The sequence below is a fragment of the Silurus aristotelis genome (genome assembly GCF_946808225.1).
Source record: "Silurus aristotelis genome assembly, chromosome: 2".
In the NCBI taxonomy this organism is placed as follows: domain Eukaryota; kingdom Metazoa; phylum Chordata; class Actinopteri; order Siluriformes; family Siluridae; genus Silurus; species Silurus aristotelis.
The window spans coordinates 37,330,310-37,355,630 of record NC_139575.1 but is presented as its reverse complement, the minus strand read 5'-3'; the positions used below and the strand labels follow the sequence as shown (position 1 = coordinate 37,355,630).

General features: G+C 42.2%; 1 protein-coding gene across 9 annotated transcripts; it reads left to right on the top strand.

The window, feature by feature from the left end:
• The first annotated feature begins 26 nt into the window (after positions 1-26).
• Positions 27-25,087, top strand: pkp4 (plakophilin 4). 9 transcript variants are annotated; one of them, XM_083525074.1, is made up of 24 exons: positions 29-682; positions 7,301-7,437; positions 8,858-8,970; positions 10,867-10,901; positions 12,426-12,548; positions 12,819-13,015; positions 13,705-14,098; positions 15,136-15,291; positions 16,163-16,370; positions 16,723-16,855; positions 17,361-17,574; positions 17,646-17,829; positions 18,853-18,970; positions 19,133-19,324; positions 19,984-20,157; positions 20,369-20,519; positions 21,175-21,367; positions 21,608-21,692; positions 21,775-21,892; positions 21,982-22,113; positions 22,833-22,906; positions 23,466-23,981; positions 24,053-24,228; positions 24,449-25,087. In XM_083525074.1, exons 2-22 carry the CDS (start codon positions 7,306-7,308, stop codon positions 23,703-23,705), a joined length of 3,366 nt encoding a protein of 1,121 aa, XP_083381200.1. In that variant the 5' UTR covers positions 29-682; positions 7,301-7,305; the 3' UTR covers positions 23,706-23,981; positions 24,053-24,228; positions 24,449-25,087. The 9 variants fall into 9 exon arrangements, with proteins under 9 accessions (XP_083381201.1, XP_083381203.1, XP_083381195.1 ...); XM_083525072.1 differs by having other exon boundaries at positions 23,466-24,005; positions 24,053-24,411; XM_083525075.1 differs by lacking the exon at positions 24,053-24,228 and having other exon boundaries at positions 27-682; positions 23,466-23,588; positions 24,462-25,087.
• The last annotated feature ends 234 nt before the right edge of the window (positions 25,088-25,321 follow it).

Here is a 25,321-nt window from a genome sequence, read left to right as displayed (position 1 = left end):
CACAGTTCCTACTGCAGACTGATGTCATCTCAGATGCCTGAACCTATCACAATGAACAGGTTAGAACTTTACAGATGAGGAAAATCAAGAATGGTGATGAGGATGGGTTTTCTTTTGAGTCTGGTTCTTCTCGAGGTTTTCTCCTCATGCCGTCTCAGGGAGTTCTCCCTTGTCACATTCTCTACTTGCTCGATCAAAACATGATATAATTATATTACAATTATAACACTAAAGTTATACATTTTATGCAACCTTATAACCGCTTTATCTCAGCTTTGAGACATCCATTGTCTCCTTCAGTGGCCTCCAACTGAAGAAGTCAGGCTTCTGGATGGAAATAAATAGGCAATAAACGTCTTGTTGATCCTGGTTTTGGTCCATTTGTCCTTCCATAGTGTTCTATTTTTTTATTCTTTTCTTTTTTTTTGTCCACACCTCCAACACCGGGTGTTTGACTCTAATGGCATTCCACAACGAGCATCTTCTTGGAGCTCCTACGTCACGCGGCGGAGCAGCTCCTACCGGTGGAGAGCGCGCAGGACGGAGAGCGCGTTGAACCCCGACACGGCCTCCATTTAGGAACCAGAGCCTCTCTGTCTCTGTCTCCACGCCGAGCAGGAATGGGAACATCTGGCGCATCTGTGGCACGGATGCGTCGCGGATAGTGTGCACGGAGGAGCAGGTAGGAGGCTTCTTTTTTCCTGAGCAGCCATGTGTCCGTCCGTCTCAGCATCAGCATCAGCATCAGCAGCCTCTTCACTGGGATGAGATGTCAGTGCGGCTCGGGAGGAAATGAGCTGAAATCCTGCAAAGATGGGTTCATTAATTAACCAATTAATCAATTAATTAAACCTGTGCATCGAGGCGCCTTTTTCTTCTTCTTCTTCCCTTTGCGCCGTCACTCATTTTCCATTTTGATCACGACGCATCTCTCTCTCTCTCTCTCTCTCTCTCTCTCTCTCTCTCTCTCTCTCTCTCTCTCTCTCTCTCTCTTTTTCATTCTTTTTTTCCCTCTATAGACGTGACTGAACCATTTAATTAATCTGTTTGCCACCACAAAGGTTCTTTTCGCACATGGTCCTCATCACCAAGGTCCAGCTCGGGTTCAGGAAGATGAATCTCACGTTGACGTTGCTGTTGATGTTGATGTTGATTCTGATGTTGATGATGATGATGATGTTCTCAGGCTAATCTCTCCTCGCTGACACGTGTCCGTGGATCGAAAGCGGGCCGAGGAAACAGTGGATCTTTATTAGGATTGATCCAGAACTCGTATGCAAGGATGATTGGCATTGACCACATCCTGCAGCTCGGCATCCTGCAGCTCCACAGAGTCTCCTCACTCCTTTTTCTCCTGCAGGCCGGGGTTGTGTTTTTTTTAATTTAGTTTTTTTACCTGGAGGAGGGATGGATGGTGGGATGGATAGCTGGAAGAATAGATTGACCTTCATGTGGAAAAAAAAAGTAGACCCGATTTGTTCTTCGTCAGCATGTGCGAGGACGAAAAGAGCTGAGAATGTAGAAACGGACCATGTCCTGCAGAAATCTTTAACGTTCTCCAGAATGAGCTTCATGAAGAGCTTTTTTCTGGGCATTAACACGCTATGTTTATGTTATGGCATGTACTGTAGCCGTCCTGTGGCTTTGGCCTGCTTCAGATGGTAGAGAGAAAAATCCAAATAATCTCAAAAGAGCTCATGTATTGACCTGAAAGAAGTTTGATGGATTAGATCTTTGTACCAACCCGTCCTCACTGGGAGCTATTTATAGTCACACTAAACAGTATTACGTAAATGATACTTTATCGCCAAAAGTATTGAAACGCTTGGCTGTTCAAGCCATATGTAGATGCTGTAGCTTGAAATTTTCTCTTCAGTGGAACTAAAAAGACCTGAATCTGTTCCACCTTGACAGTGTCCCTGTGCACAAAGTCTGCTCCATAAAGCTCCTGACTCTAAAGTTCTTCATCTCCATTCTCCATTTTCTCCATTTCCTTTTTAAGAAGCTCCACTCTTCTGGGAAGATGTTCCACTAGAATTTGTGGATATTTGTATGAGATTCATTCAGCCACATGGATGTTAGTAAAGTCAGGTACTAATGTAGGAGAGAAAGTGAGGAGGCCTGGGGTCCCAAAGGTCCCCAATAGTTCTATAGCAGGAGATCTTTAACTAAATCCAACCTATGGAAAGAAGATCTTCATAGAGCTGGCTTCGTGCATAGGTTTGGGTCTCCTAGCTCGAATTTTATTCTACAGTGTTTGGTGAAATCCCAAAGTCCCAATTCTATTGTCCATATTGTGTATTTCAAGCAAAGATTAGTTACTCGTAAATTTTTCTTTTGTTACTCAAAATACCAAAAATAGTGACGTATGTGATGTTCATCATTCCGGGGCGTAACAGAACATGTGACTTGGCGGTGTTTATCTCGATTGTTGGCGCGAGCTGCTAGTTTGATGTTCACGCAATCAAAAACAAGCCCAGGGTAGCTGTGAAAAACCTCCGTAACTAATCAAGTAAAGGGGGAGGGGCTTACACAATACAGTAACTAAAGTATTTGTGGATCAGTGGCTTATTTACGAGCTCAACGTTTGCGTAGTAGTGTTTTATAATTAAATGTGTGCACTCACGTTGACCAAAGTGTTGCAGAAGCAAGTATGTGACTCATTTGCGTGATCAAGCTGATGAATTATGCAGAGCATGTAGATTCAAGAGAAAAAAAAAAACCTATACATTCTCTACGTTACTGTCACGCTACCATCTGCGAAGGGTTACGGCAAACACCAAACAAACACCACACACCGAACACACCGAACACACACCTCTGTGCGGATGGGTCTTTTTTTCCACGCTAACTTTACACACAGAGTTTGCAGACGGCAGATTGGAGCTTTCAACCCGCAGCAGAAGGAACCCTCACGTCTCCCTGTTCTCCCCGATCTAATTAAAACATATCTGGTTCCATCCTCGGCCAGTTTGTACTGTAGACAGCAGATGGCACAGCTGGGGATCCGAACCACGTCTAGAGATTTTAGCCATTTATTTCTGCAAAAAAAAAAAGGTTTTACAGATCATTTTGATCGTTTGATTGGATTGTGTGTAAAATGCATTGTGACACTCGCACGCACCCGTAGATAAAAATCACACCGTGCACACTGTTTCCACGTGACAGTGTGAGCAATATATGTATTTTTTATTTTTTACCATCTGCGTGAAATAGGTCATGGCACACGTCACAAACGTGCACAGCAGTGAGGTTAAAGAATATAATACCCCATTCCATTCTAGGGAAAGAATCAGTGACTGGCTGGTGTGATGAAGCTGAGTGCTGGAGTTGAATTAGAGCTGCATTAGAGCTGCATTAGAACTGAATTAGAGCTGTAGTAGAGCTGTATTAGAGCTGTATTAGATCTGCTGCATTAGAGCTGCTGCATTAGAGCTGTAAAGCTGCATTAGAGTTGTAAAGGAGCTGTATTAGAGCTGAATTAGAGCTGTAGTAGAGCTGCTGTATTAGAGCTGCATTAGAGCGGTATTAGAGCTGTATTAGAGCCGTATTAGAGCTGCTGCATTCGAGTTGCATTAGAGTTGCATTAGAGCTGTATTAGAGCCGTATTAGAGCTGAATTAGAGCTGTAGTAGAGCTGCTGTATTAGAGCTGAATTAGAGCTGTATTAAAGCTGTATTAGAGCTGTATTAGAGCTGTATTAGAGCTGTGTTAGAGCTGAATTAGAGCTGAATTAGAGCTGAATTAAAGTTGTATTAGAGCTGAATTCGAATTGTATTCGAGTTGTATTAGAGTTGTATTAGAGTTGTATTAGAGCTGAATTAGAGCTGAATTCGAATTGTATTCGAGTTGTATTAGAGTTGTATTAGATCTGTATTAGAGTTGTATTAGAGCTGAATTCGAGTTGTATTAGAGTTGTATTAGAGCTGAATTAGAGCTGTATTAGAGTTGTATTAGAGCTGAATAAGAGCTGTATTAGAGTTGTATTAGAGCTGAATTAGAGCTGTATTAGAGTTGTATTAGAGCTGAATTAGAGCTGTATTAGAGTTGTATTAGAGCTGAATTAGGGGTGCAATCGAGCTGCTGCATTGGAGCTGCTGCATTAGAGCTGCTTGTACGTTGGACCTTTTAATGATTTTCTGTAACCAGATCCTTTCCTGTGGCAGCTGCTGCATTCACCCTTCAGTCTCGTGTCCTTCTCCGTCGCAACATTCATCTGGTTTCCCAGCGCTTTAATCACACTGACGTCTGTAATGAGATATTTGTGATTTCTAAGTAAGTTGTTTTTTCCGCCTTTATATCGTTCTTCCTTCTGAAGAAAAGGAAGCTGTAATGTAATATATTTCGAGGAGGGGGGTGTAAACTTTTGCACAGGGGTGTGTAAGTGTGTGAGAGGTCAGACTGAGTGAAGATTTCTTCATTTAATAACAACACTGAGGAGGAGAAGAAGAAGAACAGACTGAGAGTCCTGAGCAGAGAGCTAACACACACCATCACATGACTTTCTCTTCTCTTCTCTTCTCTTCTCTTCTCTTCTCTTCTCTTTTTTTTATTTTTTCCTCTGCATTTTTCTCCTCCTCCTTTCTCGCACCTTTTCCTCTCCTCCTCCTCTTTTCACTTCTTCTCTCATCTCCTTTAACTCCTCTCCTCCTTCTCTTTTCTCTCCTATTTTCTCTTCTCCCGCTCTCCTCTCTTTTCCTCCTCTCCTCTTCTCTCCTCTCCTTCTCTCCTCCTTTATTCTCCTCTCCACATTTCCTCTCCACCTCTGAAAACCTCTCCTCTCTTCTCCTCCTCTCCCCCTCTCCTTTCCTCTCATCTCCTCTCCACCGCTTCTCTCCTCTCCTCCTCTCCACCTTTCCTAACCTCTTATTTTCTTCTCCCCCTCTCTGCTCCTCTCATCTCCTCTCCTCTCATCCTTTTCTCTCTCCTCTTCTCCTCTCCTCTCTTCTCTTCTCCTCTCCACCTCTCCACCTCTCCACCCCTCCTCTTCTGCCCTCTCCTCTTCTCTCCTCCTCTCCTCTCCTCTCCTCTCCTCTCCTCTCCTCTCCTCTCCTCTCCTCTCCTCTCCTACTCGGAAAACTGTGTGTGTGTGTGTGGGGGGGGGGGGGGAGGAGGAGAAGGAATTTCATTTAGATCTAAGGTGATTCAGGCTGTGTGTGTGTGTGTGTGTGTGTGTGTGTGTTGTGTGTGTGTGTGTGTGTGTGTGTGTGTGTGTGTGTGTGTGTGTGTGTGTGTGTGTGTGTGTGTGTTTGTGTGTTGTGTGTGTCTGTGTGTGTTGTGTTAATTAATTATGTCCTGCTTGTAGGAGATACATTATGTACTGTATGTTTATATAGCTGTGTGTGTCTGTGTGTGTGTGTGTGTGTCTGTGTGTGTGTGTGTGTGTGTGTGTGTGTGTGTGTGTGTGTGTGTGTGTGTGTGTGTGTGTGTGTGTGTCTTAATTCTCATTCCAACAGCTTTATAATGATGCTTATTAAAAGCAGGTGCACTTTCAAGGTAAAACAGTTGATGTTTATTGTATAATCGTTTTTTATTACATCTCATTTCTTTTCCTTCGTGATTTCTTTAAACGCCGCATTTCACCAAATACCAAATCAGGAGTTCAGAAGGACCTTCACGAACTTGCAAAAGATGTAAAAAAAAAAAAAAAAAAAAAAAAACGTTATTAAAGATGTGAAATGAATCTCACATTATCTGCCCAAAAGTATAAGGACACCTGACTTTTCCATTCATATGTGATACAAATGTATCGAACGCCTTTGGATGTTAAAGCATGAGTTTTTTTTTTACACTCGAAAACTACCAGACCCAAACCTGCTCCATGAAGATCTGCTTTCCATGGGTTGGATTTGGTGGAAGATCTCCTACTATAGAGTTCTGGCCCTCGACCCTATTGAACTGGAATGTTGACTTCATCCCAGGCCTCCTCTCCTCACCTCCATCGTGACCCGACTTTACTCACACTCTTGTGGCCGAACGGATTTCCCCAAGCAGACCCCAAAATCTAGAACATCTTCCCAGAAGAGTGGAGCTTATTATAAAAGATTATACTCAGGTGTCCATAAACTTTTGGTCATATACCTTTTATATCATGTATATTTTTTGTCTATGGTTTGTCTTTTTCTTTTTTTGCAATTTTTTTTTTACAGAATATCTAAAACCAGATTTTTCTTTTTTCCGATTTTGAGGCTTTAAGTATCATCAGCCTCAAAACCCATCCGATGTAGTTTTCCTGAACTCAAACAAACACGGTTTACTTCACATCTGACACAAAAACCTTTAAATCGAATAAACCCGATATAAAAATCCAAACTCAATTCAAACACATAAAACAGTCCCATTTCTTCTTTTTAAAAGATGAAATAAAACCAGAAGTTTTTTTTCCATGTTGTGTCTGCAGGGAGTCACAGCTCTACCTCTGCCATGTTAATCTGTATTCTACGTGACTCTCAGGACACGCCTCCGTCTCCGTAGCGCCGCGATGCTTCGTATTCACGTAGCAGCGGCGGTACTGAGAGAAACGGTTCAACGAGGCGAAATCAATCGATGTATAAAATGTCGGTAACAAATTTATGGTCACTTTCTAAATAATAAACAGTAAAGAAAATCGAACGAAACGTTGCATCGTGATACAAATGAACACTTTTTGAAATCGATGCATCTCATCGGTAACTTTTATGTCGCTGCGCCGATGTAAATATAAATAATTTATATACATATGAATATATATATATATAAAGAGAGGTGGGAAAGGGTGCCAATATTTCTGCACTTGACTGCACTGAGACATATAGGAGATATGAAAAGCATGATGAGAAGCATGTGTTGTGAGAGTGTGACTCAGTGTGTGTGTGTGTGTGTGTGTGTGTGTGTGTGTGTGTGTGTGTAGTTATTTTCCCTTCTGTCGAACGCAGTGGGGTCTGGAGGGGAAGCAGTTTGTGTTGTGGTGTTTTCACCTGCTGGGCTTTTGGACGACACATTTCCCCTTCACGTCCTCGTTCTTTGGAGCGCGCAACTAAGCTGAGGATTACACACACACACACACACACACACACACACACACACACACACACACACACACACACACAGTGCCAGTCTGATGGTGCCAGAAATGCCATCATTGTAACAGCTGACAGGTTATTATGATTTTTTGAGACGAAGCTTTTATTTGTGAAGCTGGTGATTAATTTCTGGTGGGACGTTCAAAATGTGTGTGTGTGTGTGTGCGTGTGTGTGTGTGTGTGTGTGTGTGTGTGTGTGTGTGTGTGTGTGTGTGTGTGTGTGTGTGTGTGTGTGTGTAGGGGCGATGCCTACTCCTGAGCCAGGGCCTGCAGCAGAGGAGGAGGAGGAGGAGGAGCATAGCTGTGAAGAAGGAACCAGCACCAAGATGGAGATGGAAAGCACAACCACCAACATCCTGGCCTCTGTCAAAGAGCAGGTATATACACACACACACACACACACACACACACACACATATGCGATACACACATCGCGTATGACAACACACATGACAACTCATGCACTCTATGGCCAAAAGTTTATGGACGTAAGATGGTATTTGCTTCTTTTTGAGAATTTCCCATGTCACGTTTCATTCTCCGTTTGCTACTATAATAAGCTCCGTATCTTCTGGAAAGATGTTCCACTAAATATTTGTGGAGATTCATTCAGCCACGTGGATGTTAGTAACGTCAGGTACTGATGTAGGTGAGAAGGTGAGGAGGCCTGGAGTGCAGTCAGCGTTCACATCCAGCATGTCCAATAGGGCTAAATTCTATAGCAGGAGATCTTCCACCAAATCCAACCCATGTAAAGCAGATCTTCATGGATCTGGTTTTGCGCATCGTCATGCAGGAGCAGGTTTGGGTCTTGCATCCTGCATTTAAAGACGTCCTAATCAATTGTGTGTCTCCGGGTTTGTGGTAACAGTTTGGTGAAGAAGCACATTTAGGTGGAAACCCGGGTGTCCTGATACTTTTGGCCACACAGTATACTGTGTATGTTTTTGAAAAACGGATAATAAGAACCTCGGACTGATCGTATCGGGCAGCCAGTGCATCATCCAGACGCTCGATTAGGTGCAGGAGATTTCATAAAAACACCAATATTACTGTGTGTGTGTGTGTGTGTGTGTGTGTGTGTGTGTGTGTGTGTGTGTGTGTGTGTGTGTGTGTGTGTGTGTGCCCACAATCCGGTTCACAAGACGAGCTTTGTGGTGCCGAGCAGCGAGCTGAATGGTGGAGTCTTGTTGTGACAGGCGGCTCGCAGCACAGACGATGCAGCGTCACGTCTCACGTTTGTTTTTTTACTCCACGTATTTCACTCGTTTTGTAATAAACAGTTAAAAAGGAAAACAAGAAATGATTTTCAGAGGCGTACCTGTCTTTTAAATGTGTGTGTGTGTGTGTGTGTGTGTGTGTGTGTGTGTGTGTGTGTGTGTGTGTGTGTGTGTGTGTGTGTGTGTGTGTGTGTGTGTGTGAGAGACTAAACAGCTGAATTAATGAGCTGTTGTCAGAGAGCACAACACAGCACAGCACAGCACAGTTGTTGCGACTGCCACACACACACACACACACACACACACACACACACTCAAGAGAGGAGACAGAGGACAGCCTCAGAGACAGCAAGGGTCAGGATGGTATCGCCAGAGGGACTCTGTATGGAACTTTATCTTCACTAAACTTGTGACAAGGACGCACACACACACACACATGCACACACACACACACACACACACACACACACACTACGGAAACGGTGAAAAAAAAAAGGAACGTAAAAAGATTTCACTTTGTTAAAAAAAAAACATTTCCTGTGTTTGATTGTGTCTCGTCCCCTGCTCTTCGGCGAAGGAGCTCCAGTTCGAACGTCTCACCAGAGAGCTCGAGGTGGAGAGGCAGATCGTAGCCAATCAGCTGGAACGATGCAGGTTGGGGGCGGAGTCTCCAGGTGCTGCCAGTGACAGGTGTGTCAGCATTTCTGTACTAAAAATTAACAGTGCAAAATATAAAATCTTTCCTGAATTAAAAAAAAATCTGATTGGTCAGAAGATGCCAAATGTGCTTGTGTAGCTCGTGTATTGGTGTATGTCGGTTTCCATGGTAACAGCTTGTTTTAAGGCTTGTAAAAATGCGTGTATTTGTTGTGGCATAATCGCTGTATGTGTATAACCACTGAACGTAACTATAAGTGGATAAAAACGTATGATGTGTCATTGGCAAAATCTTGTGAGTAAAAATAAGTTTGTGGACACCTGACTATAAGGTCCATCTTTAGTTCTGGGTAGATGTTCCACCAGATTTCATTCGGCCGCAATGGTGTTAGTGAAGGTGTTTAATCAGGTTTGAGCTCTATAGCAGGCCACTTGAGATCTTCCAATATATCCAGCCCATGGAAAGCAGATCTTCATGAAGTCTTCAAGGGTGTCCCAATACCTTTGGCAGCACAGCGTATATTTAACAAATAATAATATATTGTTGAGAAAAATCAACATTTAAAATGCATTAAGTGTGTGTGTGTGTGTGTGTGTGTGTGTGTGTGTGTGTGTGTGTGTGTGTCAGTTGAATGTTTTTTCAGGTGTCCCAGGAATGGTTGGTGTGTGTGTGTGTGTGTGTGTGTGTGTGTGTGTGTGTGTGTGTGTGTGTGTGTGTGTGTGTGCGTCTCCATATGGATGTTTTTCTTTGACATTTTATTACCCGACCCCTTTTGCTCCTTGTTGTTTCCGTGTCTGTTCGAGTCGACGCTACCAGCCACGTGCTCCTGCTCCTTACATGCTTCAAAAACGCTCCTACCAGTACGGTTGCAAAACTCCAGGAATTTCCAAGACTGCAAATTTTCCTTTCGAATTAACAGGAATTAATATAAATAAATTGGGAATTTACAGAATTGCAGGTTTTCCCGTAACAGGGAATTTAAATGTAGTTAAAACGAAAAATCTTGCAGGATAATATTTGGTTAAACAACCAGATTTAATGCGATTTGAGTTGAATTGCACATTCATTAATCACATGCACACAGCACATGTACTTCAGGGTGAGGCCACGCCCCAGACACACATAGTTTCAGCATTCAGAGTATTCAGGCAAATTACATGAATATTACAAGCATTTATGTTAAAAACTGCTGTGTAAGCAAAATTATTACTGTATAATAAACAAAATTATACTAACAATTACATGAAAGTTTTTTTTATTATTTTGCATGCATATCAGTTTATATTTGTATCAATTCCTATAAATTCCCAGTAAATTTCCAACCACATCTGGATGGATTTCTCTTTAATTGGTGACCACTCAGGGTTGGTTCCACATCAACAGCCTAAAGATCCATTATGTTCCTGAGCAGTTTGAGAACTTTAAAGATGGATTTGGACTGGAATTGATATTAACATCTGCTAATGGTTCAGGACTGCAGTCTGCATGAACAGTTCTGCATTTAAGCGTGGAACATAAAGACCTCAATGATGATGGAACTGTAATGAATGGACTCTTGGTGATGAGGATGAGGTTCCCATTTGATTCCGGTTCCTTTGAAGTTTTCTTTATTATGAGGGGGGGGGCAGGGGGGATGGTTCTCGCCACAGTTACCACCGACTTCCTCATTAGGGATAAACTTAAAAAAGGTTCGAAATAATATTAACATTAAAATAATATTAAAATTAAACAAACATGTAACGAATCATAAACAACCCAAACGATACATTGTTTTACACAGATGTTTACACTTTTTATCTCTTTGAAGCTTGAACATTTGATGTCCAATTGTACTTGTTTTTGTACTTTTTAGCCGCTTATAGTTGCACGTCCGCGTTCTCATCACGGAGAAATAACTTTCCCGTCTTCCTTTTCTTCCTTTCTCCAAGCTCCTCTGAGAAGTCTTTGCTGTGGAGGTCAGCAGGTAAAAGACTCTTCCGTACTCGATTCGTGGCTTTTCAGTGAAACTCTAAACGCAAAAGTCCTTTTAATGGATGACGAGCGCTTGTAAACGGTGGCATGTAGAGAATGTTAAAGAGTCCTCGTGAGACACAGCGAAAGCTTGAGATGGAGGAGTCGGAGAGGTTGTGTGACTCGCAGTGAGCCAGCATTTTACCAACAACAGAGAAGTTTCAGTGTAGCGCAGAATTGTGTATGTCGAGTTCGGTGTAGCGTGCAGTACTTTACATTATAAAGCAGTATAGAAACAGTATGTGGCAGTAGAGTATATTATAGTGCAGTATATTTATATTTTAGGGAATAGTGTAGAACTACTTTGAAAATAATTTTTATCGTGCATTTAACATGTAATAAGAAACAATGTAGTAAGTTTCATGAGGATCCGTAATGTTATTTCGAAGATTTTACAATGCGTGAGAAATCGCGTTTTTCGCGAGTTAGCCGCGATTCAGGGCGAATTTTTCAAAACCCTTTCTTAGTGAGCACCTAAGACCCAAGAGGAAGGTATGTTCCAAATTTCATTGCAATCCGTTCAGTGGATTTTGAGATTTCGTGATGAGTGAGTGAGTCAGTCAGTGGTATTTGAGCTTTATATATATATATATATAGATAGTGTAGTGTATACAGTATATGCAGTACAGTGCAGCATATGTAAATTATGGTGCAGGATGTAAACAATATAGTGCGGTGTGTAGCATGGTGCAGTTTACACCATGGGTCTTCAATGCAGTACTGCAGGGGGTCTGATAATTAATGTTGAAATGTTATAAAAATGTTTTTAAATAAACATGGGTCAAAAAAACATCAAAGACAAAATATCTAATTTAAAAGAATTATGTAATTATTACATTAAAGTTTAATTTAATGTAACGCTAAAGTTCATGTAAATGTATCATTGTCTGCCCGACTTTACAATTTAGTGTTAATTTCTATTAAAATAAAAGACGAGTTGATACATTCTGAAACGTAAGTTTGTTATGATGCATAAATCTTTTTAAAAGATTAGCAAATATAGAAAAATATAAGGCGATGACGCGAGTACAACAACGACGTGGTTCTAATTGTCTTAACATAATGTAACTGGCGTAAATCGATCGGTTTCTTTGAATATCAGTGTTAGTATCAGTGGCGCATTTTATATCGGGGGGGCTCCTGCCCCACGTCTCTATCGCCTAAGGACCCGCAAAATATTGAAGACTCCTGGTGTACAGTATGTACAGTACAGCACAACACACACACACACACACACACACACACACACACACACACACACACACTGAGTATGTGTAGAGTAGTGCAGTGTGTATATATATATATATATATATATATATATATATATATATATATATATATAAATATACAGTGTAGTGCATTATGTATTGCGCAGTATGTAAAGTGCAGAATAAGTTGAAATACATTATGCATGATCAACACTGTACTGTACTACACAATGTCATATAGCCTGAATATCGAACTCTTCCCTCTCCAGACTCCTCTGCGGCAGGTTTGTCCAAGCTCCACGCTTCGGAAGACTGCCCTTCACCTACTTTCGGGATTAGAGGTCAAAGGTCACCCTATTCCCCTGAACTGGAGCAAATCTCCCTGCATGAAAGTGAGGGTTCATCAGTGCATGCATTAGAGTAACACAAATCAAAAAGCAACGTACATTTTACTCGCGAAATTTCCGAGAATTCCTCAATGTATGTATCTTGAGGGAATAAAAAAAATCATTTTTGACTCATTAGTGAAAAATAAAACTAATCGTAATACAATGAAAAAAAATTGTGTATGTCCTTCTGTCATTCTTTCTTTCTTTCTTTTTATGCACTCTATCTTTTTTGCTCTCCGTCTGCTAAATCCTACGCTGCTGTCCTTCTCTCAGGGTCAGCGGCAAACTCGCGCAGCTCCACGCAGATGAACTCGTATTCAGACAGCGGCTATCAGGAAGTGAGTGGTTACTATAGCAACCTAGTGACCCCAAGGAGGTCGGAAGGACGGTCCCAGTCGACGAGCTCCGCCCCGAGTTTCAGTCCGAGCCTGGCCATGGGGTCCAGGGCGGAGGGTCAGGCGCTAGCGCAGGTGAGAGTCTGAAGACGTCTGTTTGCTTTTGAACAAACAGGAAGGGCTGAATTTATTTTATGACATCACAAAATGAAAAGCCAATCAGGGACTGGTATGCAAATTTGGACATGCAATCAAAACAGATCATATAGAACAAAGAACAAATGTAAAATTCAGTGTGAAACTGCGCAAATCTGCCACAGAGACATTTGATGTGACATACGTTTGACATAAGGCGATGCTGCGACGAGCCGTTTGAGGTGTTTCAAGCAGATCTTTAGGCAGTTCTTTAAGAGCGGGAGAACGTCACTAGAAGACGACAAGAGATCAGGAAGACGAGTCCAAACATTGAAAATGCCAGAACCGTACTACTAACACTACTCACCAGATTTGGCTTCTGCGGACTTCGTCCTCTTCATGAAGATGAAGTTTCAGCTCAAAGGTCGCTGCTTTGACATTGTTGTGGAGATCTGGCACGAATCTCAAACAGAAGACTTCCTGGACACAATCCGGAGGAACGTTGGGAGTTGCTGCATTGCTGTGCAAGGGGACTGTTTTGAAGGTGATAGTGTGGAAACGTAGATGAATAAAGTACTTTCCTGTAAACAGAGCGAGTCTCCAAACGTTTTGATATCACCTCGTATAGATATATATATACTCAGCTAGATCTCGCGCACTGATCATTGTCGTGTGTTCTGTGTATGCAGATGTCAGGTGGCCGTGTAATGCGGCGTGTGAGTTCAGTACCCTCCCGTGCCTCCTCTCCCGTCTACGCCCCCTCTCCGCCTGCCTCTCGCCCAACCCTGGGAAGCCCCTACGGTTCGCCCATCATCTCGGAGCCCCGCCCATTGGCCAGCGTCTTCCCTGGCACCACTCTGCCTCCGTCCTCCGACACGCTCCAGTCTGCTTATCCTGGGCACCTCAGGGACGGCATGAGCTCCCCGACTCTTCTGGGGTCCGGCATGACGGCGCAGCCGCAGCACTACGGGACGCTGGGAAAACATGAGGCACAGCCGTATGACAACACACATTCCTCGTTTGGGGCACGGGCATACGATTTCTTCGAGAGGATCGTTCTTTCCAGACCGGACAGTCTTACAGGTGAGCAGAGGAGGTGACTTCAGTGTTGATGATGAACACTGCGAAGATGTCTCCAGTTATTTTGCTCCTCCAAACATATGGTAATGCCGTCACAGATTATTAGTCATCCTGGTGTATTTATATCTCTCGTGGGCGTGTGGGTGCGGGTGGGTGGGGGTGTGAGTGTGTGTGTGTGTGTGGGGTGTGAGTGTGTGTCGTAACTCATGCTGTGACACCAAACCTTGATTTCCTGTTTAGCAGGAAATCACTAAATCCTTAAGCCACATTCTCCTGTGGTGCGTCGACACGATGACGATGATAAGCTCTGAGTGTGAGATACCTGAGATCTGCTCCACTGACCTATTTAAATCAGCGTGTGGGATTGCTTCTGTTCCCAAACAAAGTGCCTGAGAAAATGTATAGCTGCTCACGTACACGATAAAATGTGACAGCAGTGCAGGATGTCGAGCCAAGAAGCAGTGGTGCAATACTTATGAGAAAGAATTAAATTATTACTAAAAATACTATTACTAATATTGATAATAATCATAATAGTTGATAATTAAATATTAATTCAATAATGAAATAATAAATGATAATTAATTGATAATAATATAATATATAGAGTATATAGTATAATAGTATTTTTTTAATTATGTAATATTTGTTATTTAATTATTATGACTACTTTTCTATTACTGCTGCTATTAACACTAGCGATAATAATAATAATAATAATAATAATAATAATAATAATAATAATAATTTTACTAAATATAAAAACATAAATATACAATAAATGTATTATAATCTATGTAATACTTATATATAAACATATTTATATAATATGAAAATATTATATATACAGTGTATATATATATAATATTATATCATAATTGATATTTTAAATGATGTGATAATTTAAACCAATGACCTTCTGAGCTGATCATCAGTCCGATATATTAGATTGGGAGACACTACTGTAAATAGGATTGCTGTGGAAAGCATGGTGTGGTGTTCTGTTTGAAATATTGTTTCTGGTTGTAACTTTCATGTAGGCCTGCAGAGCTCCTACAGCCAACACAGCCAGCTGGGCCAGGAAGCCCAATCTCCGGACCATCATGGCGCCTCGGTTTACGATGACAGAACCTTCCAGAACCCGCTGTACCAGAGCCCGACCCACGGCTCTCAGAGCGGTCTGTCCAGGAACACAGGTACACTGTATACCATACAGACCACAATGAAACTGCTAAATAATAACCTGAGTTCTTCTGAGTTGGAGTGGGTGCTGAAATCTTGTATGTTAAACTAAATAAGTAAAATAAATGTTACAATTTTAAACATTTTAACTTTGAACTTTTGAACCAACTGAATCTTCCGAAACTACTGAAGATAATAAAACTATTACTGAACTTCCTTAGCATATAAAAAACTTTATTAAGCGTACTGAAAATATTGAACCAACTAAACATAATGAGCCCGCTGAACTTTCTGAACATTCTGAACCTACTGAGCATATTAAACATAATAAACGTACTGATCGTACTGATCATATTGATCCTATTGTAGCTACTGAACATACAAACTTACTAATGCTATGCAGCATAATAACCCTACTAAACATACTGAACCTACTGAGCCTATTGAACTTACTGAAACTTCTGAACCTACTGAACCTATTGAACCTACTAAACATACTAACATACTGAACTTACTGAACCTATTGAACCTAATAAACAATCTGAATTTACTGAATCTAGTGAATTTACTGAAACTGCTGAATGCTTTAAAAAATTATATAGAATAGAAAATAATCTTTTCCAATAAAAAATTTAAAAAAGAAAAAATGCAAAATGACCTCAAATGTGTGATCATTTCAGAACCTCAGACTTTGGCCCTGGTTTATGCCTTGGCATAAAATGTTCTTTCTGAATAAATTGAATATGGCTTTATTTAGCTATTTGAAAATGACTGCTGCTCCAGAAAGGCATGTTATGTATAAATAAATAAATAAATAAATAAATAAATAAATATATATGTCATTGTGTTACATTCGGGTTCCCCACTGTGTCTCTCCCGGATCAGGGTTGGGGACTCTTCCGAGAACCACCAGTCAGTGTAGTACCCTGCGCTACCAGAGGGGGGCATACTCGGTTCCCTCACACACTGACACGTATCGCTCCACCCTTTACCGATCAGCAGAATCCAACTACAGCAGACACGCATCCGGGATCAACAATAACATTTGTTCCACGCGATCGCCGTCCATCGACAGCATCCACAAAGATCCTCGGTAAGGACGTGAAAGTCGATGTTCATTAAACCATTAAACTAAATGTCTGTAAATATTCGACAGCTTTCCAATTCTGTACTTACTGTACTGACATAATTATACCAGTTGATATGTTTAATATACGCAACTAATTCACAAATCCGCTGATCGTTTCTATGGCAACAGTATAACTAAAGGTTTTTACGGAAGGAGTCTTCAGTGTCAGTGACTGATTTTTCTATAACCGTTTTATTTTATTCTTGTTTATAAGATGCAAATATGTATGTGTGTGTGTGTGTGTGTGTGTGTGTGTGTGTGTGTGTGTGTGTGTGTGTGTGTGTGTGCGTGTGTGTGTGTGTGTGTGTGTGTGTAGGGAGTTTGCGTGGCGAGATCCTGAGTTGCCTGAGGTAATCCGCATGCTGCAGCACCACTTTCCATCGGTGCAGGCCAACGCTGCTGCCTACATACAGCATCTGTGTTACGGAGACAACCGCATTAAGACTGAGGTTAACACACACACACACACACACACACACACACACACACACACACACACACACACGCACACACGCATTCAACACATAAACACACTCATAAAAACACATTTTCAGTACATGCACACACACACACACACACACACACACACACACACACACACACACACACACACACACAAAACACACATATACATTTTTAATTCAAGAACACACACACACACACACACACACACACACACACACACACAAAAACACATATCCTCAACACATGCACACATACACACAAACACAAACACACACATGCACACTTCTTTAACAGACACACACACAAAAAAACACACACAGACACACAAACATACATATGTGCATCCACAAACATAAACACACATGTAAACAAACTCACACATATAACACATATATAAACACACACACACACACACACACACACACACACACACACACACACACACAAACACACACACACACATATCTTCAACCCTTCCTGTATGTACAGGTGTGTCGGCTCGGTGGAATCCAGCATCTGGTTGATCTTCTGGATCACAAGGTCCTGGAGGTGCAGCGCAGCGCATGCGGTGCTCTCAGGAACCTGGTGTTCGGCAAAGCAACCGACGACAATAAGGTGTGTGTGAGGAATGCCGGAGGAATCCCAGCACTGCTCCGGCTGCTGAGGAAAACCCCGGAATCTGACATCCGGGAGCTTGTGACCGGTGAGTTTTTGTTCCTCTGCTCGAGTTCAGCTGGACTTAGCGACGTTTCTAAACGCTCTGCTCGGGTGCAGGCGTGCTGTGGAACCTATCGTCGTGCGACGCCGTGAAGATGACCATCGTGCGCGACGCTCTTGGACCTCTCACCAACATCGTCATCATCCCTCACTCGGGTTGGGGCGCCGCCCCTCAGAGAGAGGACCAAAAGCTAAAACTGCATTCCTCGGTGGTGCTGAGGAACACAACCGGATGCCTCAGGTATCACGATCACTTGATTGATGCACCATAAGTAGCCATGCGCCTTTTTAGTGCATGGCTAGAAATCACATAAAAATCAGATTACTGTACCAGATCTACGCTACGAAAAAGTGTCAAAAGTATTTGGACACTCGCCTTTTCCGGACATATAGTATGTGGTTCTTCACTGAACTGTTACCAGAACATTGAAGGCACACAGGATGTCTTTATTAAATTAAATCTTCCCTTTACTTAGAGAACTAGGAGACCCAAACCTGTTCCAGCATGACAATGTTCTTGTGTACAAAGCCAGCTCCATGAATATATGCTTTCCATGGTTGGGATTTGGTGGAAGATCTCCTGCGATATACCTCTGTCCTCAATCTTATTGAACCAAGGCCTCCTCCCCTCACTTACATCAATAAATGACTTTACTAACACCATTGTGGCTGATTGAATCTCCACAAATCCACAAGCACACTCCAACATCTAGAGGAACAGCTTCACAGAAGAGTGGAGGTTGCAGCAAATGTGGATTAAATGTGAAAACGGGGTGTTAAAAAAGATGAGGGGAAAAAAAGACACATACCGATCTAATGCTTATGATGTCCACATACTTTTTCCGTTTAGTGCTTCCACCACCATGCTTCGCTTTTTGAGACTGATGATTTTTATGAAGCATTTAAAGATTAGAGATGCATTCGTTAAAAAGTAAAATATCCCAGACAAGTTGTCTGATACAACCATGTGGAATGGGATGGGATTCAAACTGAAGCACAGGTTTCCACAAACATTTGTCCGTATGCTGTTGTGTATATTCAGTAGATTAACCTTATTATTAGGATGAAACATATAGAGATCAGATTTCTTGAAATCTAATAATGCATAATAATGTAGGGCAGTGTAGTTTATGTTTTGCATGTCCACTTGATTCATGTGTGTGTGTGTGTGTGTGTGTGTGTGTGTGTGTGTGTGTGTGTGTGTGTGTGTGTGTGTGTGTGTGTGTGTGTGTTTGTGTGTGTGTGTTGTGTTGTGTTGGGTCAGAAACCTGAGCTCGGCTGGTGAAGAGGCTCGCAGGCAGATGCGCTGCTGTGAAGGACTGATCGATTCGCTTCTCTACATCATCAAAACATGTGTCAACACCTCAGACTTTGACAGCAAGGTAAGTGAACTAGCTAGTCAAGCTAATTAGCATTCAGGTGGTTAGCAGACTAGCGGCTTGTTAAACAGAAAGCTTTTCTATACTGTGATTAGTTACCTGTTTCCTCCTGTCCTGTTTCAGGTTCTTCAGGCCGTTTCTTGACCCATCTCTTTTTTCCCTCAGATTGTGGAAAACTGTGTGTGCACGCTGAGAAACCTGTCGTATCGTCTCGAGCTGGAGATGCCCCCCTCTCGATTGATGGGCACTCAGGAACTGGATACGCTCCTTGGCAATGATCCGTCCAGCAAACAAATGGATTTTATCTGCTGGGGTTTAAGGAAGAAGAAGAAGAAGAGGTCCTGGCAGGATCAGCAGGCAAGAGTCAAAAAAGTGAAAAAAATTACTTTCTCAGTTTACTGAACCTAATGATGTTTCTAAACCTACTGAAATAACTGAACCTACTGCACTATCGTAATGTAGTGAACATACTGAACTTACAGACTCTAATAAACCTACTGAAAATATTGAACTTACAGCACTAACTGAACACTTTCAACCTACTGAATTCACTGAATATATTGACCCTACTGAATAGAAGAAGAAGAGCCTTTATTTGTCACATATACATTACAGCACAGTGAAATTCGTTCTTCACATAGCCCAGCTTGTTCAGAACCTGGGGTCAAAGCGCAGGGTCAGCCATGATACGACACCCCTGGAGCACAGAGGGCTAAGGGCCTTGCTCAAGGGCCCAAGAGTGGCAGCTTGGCAATACCACAACTTGAACCCCCGACCTTCCAATTAGTAACCCAGCACCTTAACCACTGAGTTACCACTCCCCCGAAGTGCTCAGGACAACAATATGAACATAATCTCATAAAAACAATGAAACAAATTTGATTCTTTTGTAATATTTAATACCAAACTGCCATTGGATTGTGTCTAACAGTTTCAGATGCATCATTTTTGGAAGAATAAACGTCATTGGTGGAATGCTCATGGTATTTAACTCAAGGTTTTCACTTCCTTCGCAGTGGGACGGAGTTGGACCTATCCCAGGATTCTCCGGAAGTCCAAAGGGTGCAGAGATGCTTTGGCACCCGTCGGTTGTGAAGCCTTACCTCACCCTGCTGGCCGAAAGCTCAAACCCGGCCACGCTGGAGGGGGCAGCTGGGTCTCTACAAAACCTCTCCGCTGGGTCGTGGAGGGTAAGATTCTGTCCATGTGTGAAAGAAGAACACAATGTCCTTCTGCTGACTTTCATGCAATAATCTTCATTCTATTCAGGTCTTCATGTCCCAGTCTCATTTCTTTCATGTTAAAACTTCAGGTTTGCAGTGAGCGTTAGGGTCATAAAACTTCTTTAAATCTTCATTCAATCTATTTCTCTTTATTCTTTGCGTTTTACTATGTCAACAGTTTGCATCCTATATCCGAGCGGCAGTGCGTAAGGAGAAAGGTTTGCCCATTCTGGTGGAGTTGCTGAGGATGGATAACGATCGGGTGGTCTGCTCCGTGGCTACGGCGTTGCGCAACATGGCTCTGGACGCCAGGAACAAAGAGCTAATTGGTCAGTTGCTATATGAGCGATATCACATTTATTTAGTTATTTGTTTGATAAATATTTACTTGGCGAGGGTGGTGGGCATGAGAGAAAAAAGAAATATTGATGACTCTTTACAGTATATATTAACTTACATATTTGCATCAGTGAAAAAAACTATTTATTTCGGCATAATTGTTAGTAGATGTTCTTTACGTTTATTATTTAAAAAGTGACCAATAATTCGTGACCGATTTTTTCTATGTAGATTGATTTCTCCTCGCTGAACTGTTTCTTGAGCGCGTTCTCTCAGCGCCGCTGAGTATAACAACACTACGGAGACCGAGGCGTGTCCTGAGATACAGATTACATATAGAATACAGATTAACATGGCAGAGGTAGAGCTCCAACAGCTGCGTTTTTTTTTGTCTCTCTGACCCAAAGAAATAAATTAAATGATCTGTACAATATTGAATCGTATCGCATATGTATCTCTAATATATATCAAGCCAAAGCACCGCCAAGCTTAAGCCTCGCTGTTCCAGGGGCAGGGTATCATGGCTGACCCCAGTGTTCTAACGAACTGGGATATGCGAATAACTGTAACGTATATGTAAGAAATAAATGGTTCTCATTGTGTTAATAATATATTAAGTGAAAAAACCCATGTCTCTGGATTTAGGGAAGTACGCCATGCCGGATCTGGTGACTCGTCTCCCGGGTCATGGACCCTCGCTGCTCTCTGACGAGACGGTGGCAGCGGTGTGCTGTGCCCTTCATGAGGTCACCAGCAGAAACATGGAGAACGCTCGTGCACTCGCCCAGGTGGGGGGCATTGACAAGCTGGTCAGCATCAGCCGGGGCCGTGGGGAGAGGTGAGAGCAGAGCAAAATAATGAATTTCATCCATTTGGGAATAAAACTGGAACATAACAAAATGTGGAAAAATTTAAGCTCTGTGAAGACTTTCTGGATGCACTGTATTTGATTCCTTGGTGATTTTTGTCTATTTTTAAATCTGAACGCGGCGCCCTTTTCAGGTGAATCCTAGTAATGACAATGCCAATCTGAACCTTGGTGCTAAGGATGGAAGTTTGACTCTGTTTTGTACTTCAGATATTCCATGAAGGTGGTGAAAGCTGCAGCACAGGTTCTGAACACACTGTGGCAGTACAGAGATCTACGCAACATCTATAAAAGGGTACGCAGCATTGTACTTTATCTTCTTCTTTGTCCCCCATCCAGTTGTATAATGCTCACACTTGTGTTCTCTGCCATATCAGGATGGATGGAATCAGAACCATTTCATCACCCCGGTGTCGACCCTGGAGCGAGACCGGTACCGGTCGCACCCCACGCTGCCTACCAGCAACTTACAGATGTCACCTGTGATCCAATCAGGTGAGCCAGCTGCGAGAAAACGGTCTTTAGTTAAATTGGATGGAGAAAGTTGCCGTTTCCATGTTTAATGTTGCTTGTCGTGATGTTAGGTGGTAGCGCCACGTCCTCGCCGGCTATGCTGGGGATAAGAGAGCATCGGTTGAGTAAGAGGAGGGCTCAGTCATCTATGCAACTTCAAAACTATTACGGAGACGCCAACAGAAACAAAACACTGTACACAGGTATGACAAAGAGGAACGTGTACAAATGTATCTTTACAAAATGAATAAATATGAATAAAGTAATTCTAGTCTGTATAGGACAAGGCATCTGGGATATTTGACTTTTACGAATCTCTGAAGCATTATGAAGAACTTATTACACACCATCTCACACCATCTCATCAGCGAAGCATGGTGGAGGTTTCACTACATGTAAAAAAAAAAAAAGTATATGGTCACCTGAACATAAGACTGGTTTGTGCTTTCTTTGAAAATCCTATTTACACATTTAGTCACCATAACCTCCACTCTTCTGGGAAGATGTTCCACTAGATTTTGTGGAGATTTGTTGAGATTCATGCAGCCACATGGGTGTTAGTAAAGGCAGGTACTGATGTAGGTGAGGTGAGGAGGCCTGGGGTGCAGTCAGTGTGAAAAATTAATCTCAAAGCAGTTTAATAGGGTTTAGAGCAGGAGATCTTCCACCAAATCCAACCCATGTAAAGCAGATCTTCATAGAGCTGGCTTTGTGGACAGGGGTATTGTCTTGCTGGAACAGGTTTGGGTCTCCTAGTTTAAGTGAGGGAAATTTATGCTCTAGTATCCGGAGACGTCTAATACAATTGTGAGCCTCCAGATTTGGTGAAGAAACAGATATGGGTAGAAAAGTCAGGTGTTCCAATACTTTTCAAATATTTTCTACTTTCTAGTTTAATGTAATTTATTTTCATGTGTTCTAGGGCCAGGAAAGCATTCTGCCTATTTCATAAGCTCCTTCCCTTCTCCATCTCATGAGGAACCTCACAGGTCACAGGTAAACCTTTAACTTTTTTGGAAGTGTTTCTGTAGAAGTTGGAGCAAAATCAATAAATTTTTGGCTTTGTTTTCTGTTTGGTTTGAGTCAAATTAATCAAAACATGAAGAACATGGGAACACGATTACTATGGGGAACATAGAGAACACAGGAAACACAGAAAACAAGGTGAACACAGGGAACATGGAGAACATGAAGAACATGGTGATGAATAAATGATTAGCTAATTATAATATACAGTACTTCAAAGTAAATGTGATCCTCATGTCCACCAGAGACAATGGACAGATGTTCCTCAAATAAATAATGTTCTTTTCAGAACACTTCCCTTTGTGGAGCTCGGTGGTTATTTACCTCCTAGTCAACGTCCGCAGTGTAATAACTGCCACAGGTGGATGTAGTGTTTATGAGGACACAGTGTTTATGAGGACGTGGTGTTTATGAGGACGCAGTGTTTATGCGGCTGCAGTGTTTATGAGAACACTGAACCATACAGTGTCCTCTGGTAGCATTTCTTTGGACCTGTGCTCACACCCTTCTGTGTGTTGTCTTTCTGCAGCTTGGCCAGCTGTACTACTCGGACGAGCCGTCTCAGCACTCGTACGACACGTACGGAATGTATCTGGGGTCTCCGATGGGTTACGATGATCCGTACCTGGACGAGCCGCTGCACTACCCTGTGGTGAGCGAGAGGCAGGCGTTCAAACGCAACACCAACTACGTGGACTTTTACTCCACCACACGCAGGCCTTCCTACCGCGCTCAGACCTACCCCGCATCTCCAGACTCATGGGTGTAGGCTCGAGTGTGTGTGTGTATATGTGTGTGATTGTGTGTGTGACATCTATGTGGTCGTGGTGAGAAGATTTTGATGCCAAATTTATCTTTACAATGTGTTGTGAAATGATGATAAAAAAACCAAGTTATTTTTCAGCTAAGGGACTGTGCCCAAAGATACCTAATGAGTGTGTGTGTGTGTGTGTGTGTGTGTGTGTGTGTGTGTGTGTGTGTGTGTGCGTGTGTGTGTGTGTAAAACCTACAGAGGTACATAGTATGTATGCCCGTGTGTGTGTGTGTGTGTGTGTGTGTGTGTGTGTGTGTGTGTGTGTGTGTGTGTGTGTGTGTAAAACCTACAGAGGTACATAGTATGTATGCCTGTGTGTGTGTGTGTGTGTGTGTGTGTGTGTGTGTGTGTGTGTGCGTGAAAATCTACATATACACAGTGGGTGTGCATATGTTTGTGTGTGTGTTCGTGTAAGAGAAAGGCAAATAACCTACATTTATATGGGCTGAGTTGTGTGTGTGTGTGTGTGTGTGTGTGTGTGTGTGTGTGTGTGTGTGTGTGTGTGTGTGTGTGTGTGTGTGTGTGTGTGTGTGTGTGTGTGTGTGAAATTACCTACAGTGATACAAAGCATACATGAACAGTGTATGTGTTTGTGCGTGTGAAATAACATACAAAGCCACATAGCATGTGTGTGTGTGTGTGTGTGTGTGTGTGTGTGTGTGTGTGTGTGTGTGTGTGTGTGTGTGTGTGTGTGTGAGTGTGGTATCACAGTAAGTGGATGAAACGTAAAGTTCTTTACTGTGAGATTGCAGAGGAACTCGAGGCGTATAAACCGTCTGTGAGCCAAAGAAGGAAAGAAAACAGACAGATTTTTCACGCTGATCTTTTTTTAAAAATTCGCAGCACATTTTTATGAGGAATCTTCATCTCACATCCTCACCACAGCGTGCAGCGATCACACCACACACAGTCCACTTCCACAGTGTACATTCCCAGTTTGTTTAAAAAGGCATGTTAGAAAAAAAGAGTCTGTCGTAAACTACGGTGTAGTTCGAAGATGCATCCGGTGCGGTTTCTCACAACGATCTCAAATCTGTGGAAGAGGAAAAAAAACTCCTGAAAAATGACGTACTGTGCAACGGTAAACAAATCGTCCCCCTGTCCAGTCTGGTCCATGTAGTTACTGTTCAGAGTAGTGTGTGCCACAGACTCGTGTACCGATCTGTCGGTGTTCTGTAAAAAAAGAATAATAATAAACCCGTGTGACGTGTGCACCCCAGCACAACGCCTGTGTCATGTGACATAGCTGTGTAGAGCAGTATGAACAATTAGAGACTTTATGGAGACAATATGTATTATAACACTATCAGAAATAAAGATAAACATTTGTTTTTGTATTTGTGATGTGTGAATTCCTTTATACTCCTCTATAGGGTGTTCCTGTAATCTGTCGTTCCACCCGTCTCTCTGTGTCCACCTATTCATCCATTCATCCATCCATCCATCCATTCATCCATCCATCCATCCATCCATCCATCCATCCATCCATCCATTAATCTATCTATCTATCTATCTATCTATCTATCTATCTATCTATCTATCTATCTATCTATCTATCTATCTATCTATCT

What these genes read in the sequence shown, in the direction of transcription:
- pkp4 (XM_083525069.1), top strand. Translation starts at nt 7,306, where the DNA reads ATGCCTACTCCTGAGCCAGGGCCTGCAGCAGAGGAGGAGGAGGAGGAG. An exon ending in TTTGCTGTGGAGGTCAGCAG is followed by an intron (nt 10,902 to 12,425) that starts GTAAAAGACTCT and finishes TTCCCTCTCCAG; the next exon opens with ACTCCTCTGCGGCAGGTTTG. An exon ending in AGGAACCTCACAGGTCACAG is followed by an intron (nt 22,907 to 23,465) that starts GTAAACCTTTAA and finishes GTCTTTCTGCAG; the next exon opens with CTTGGCCAGCTGTACTACTC.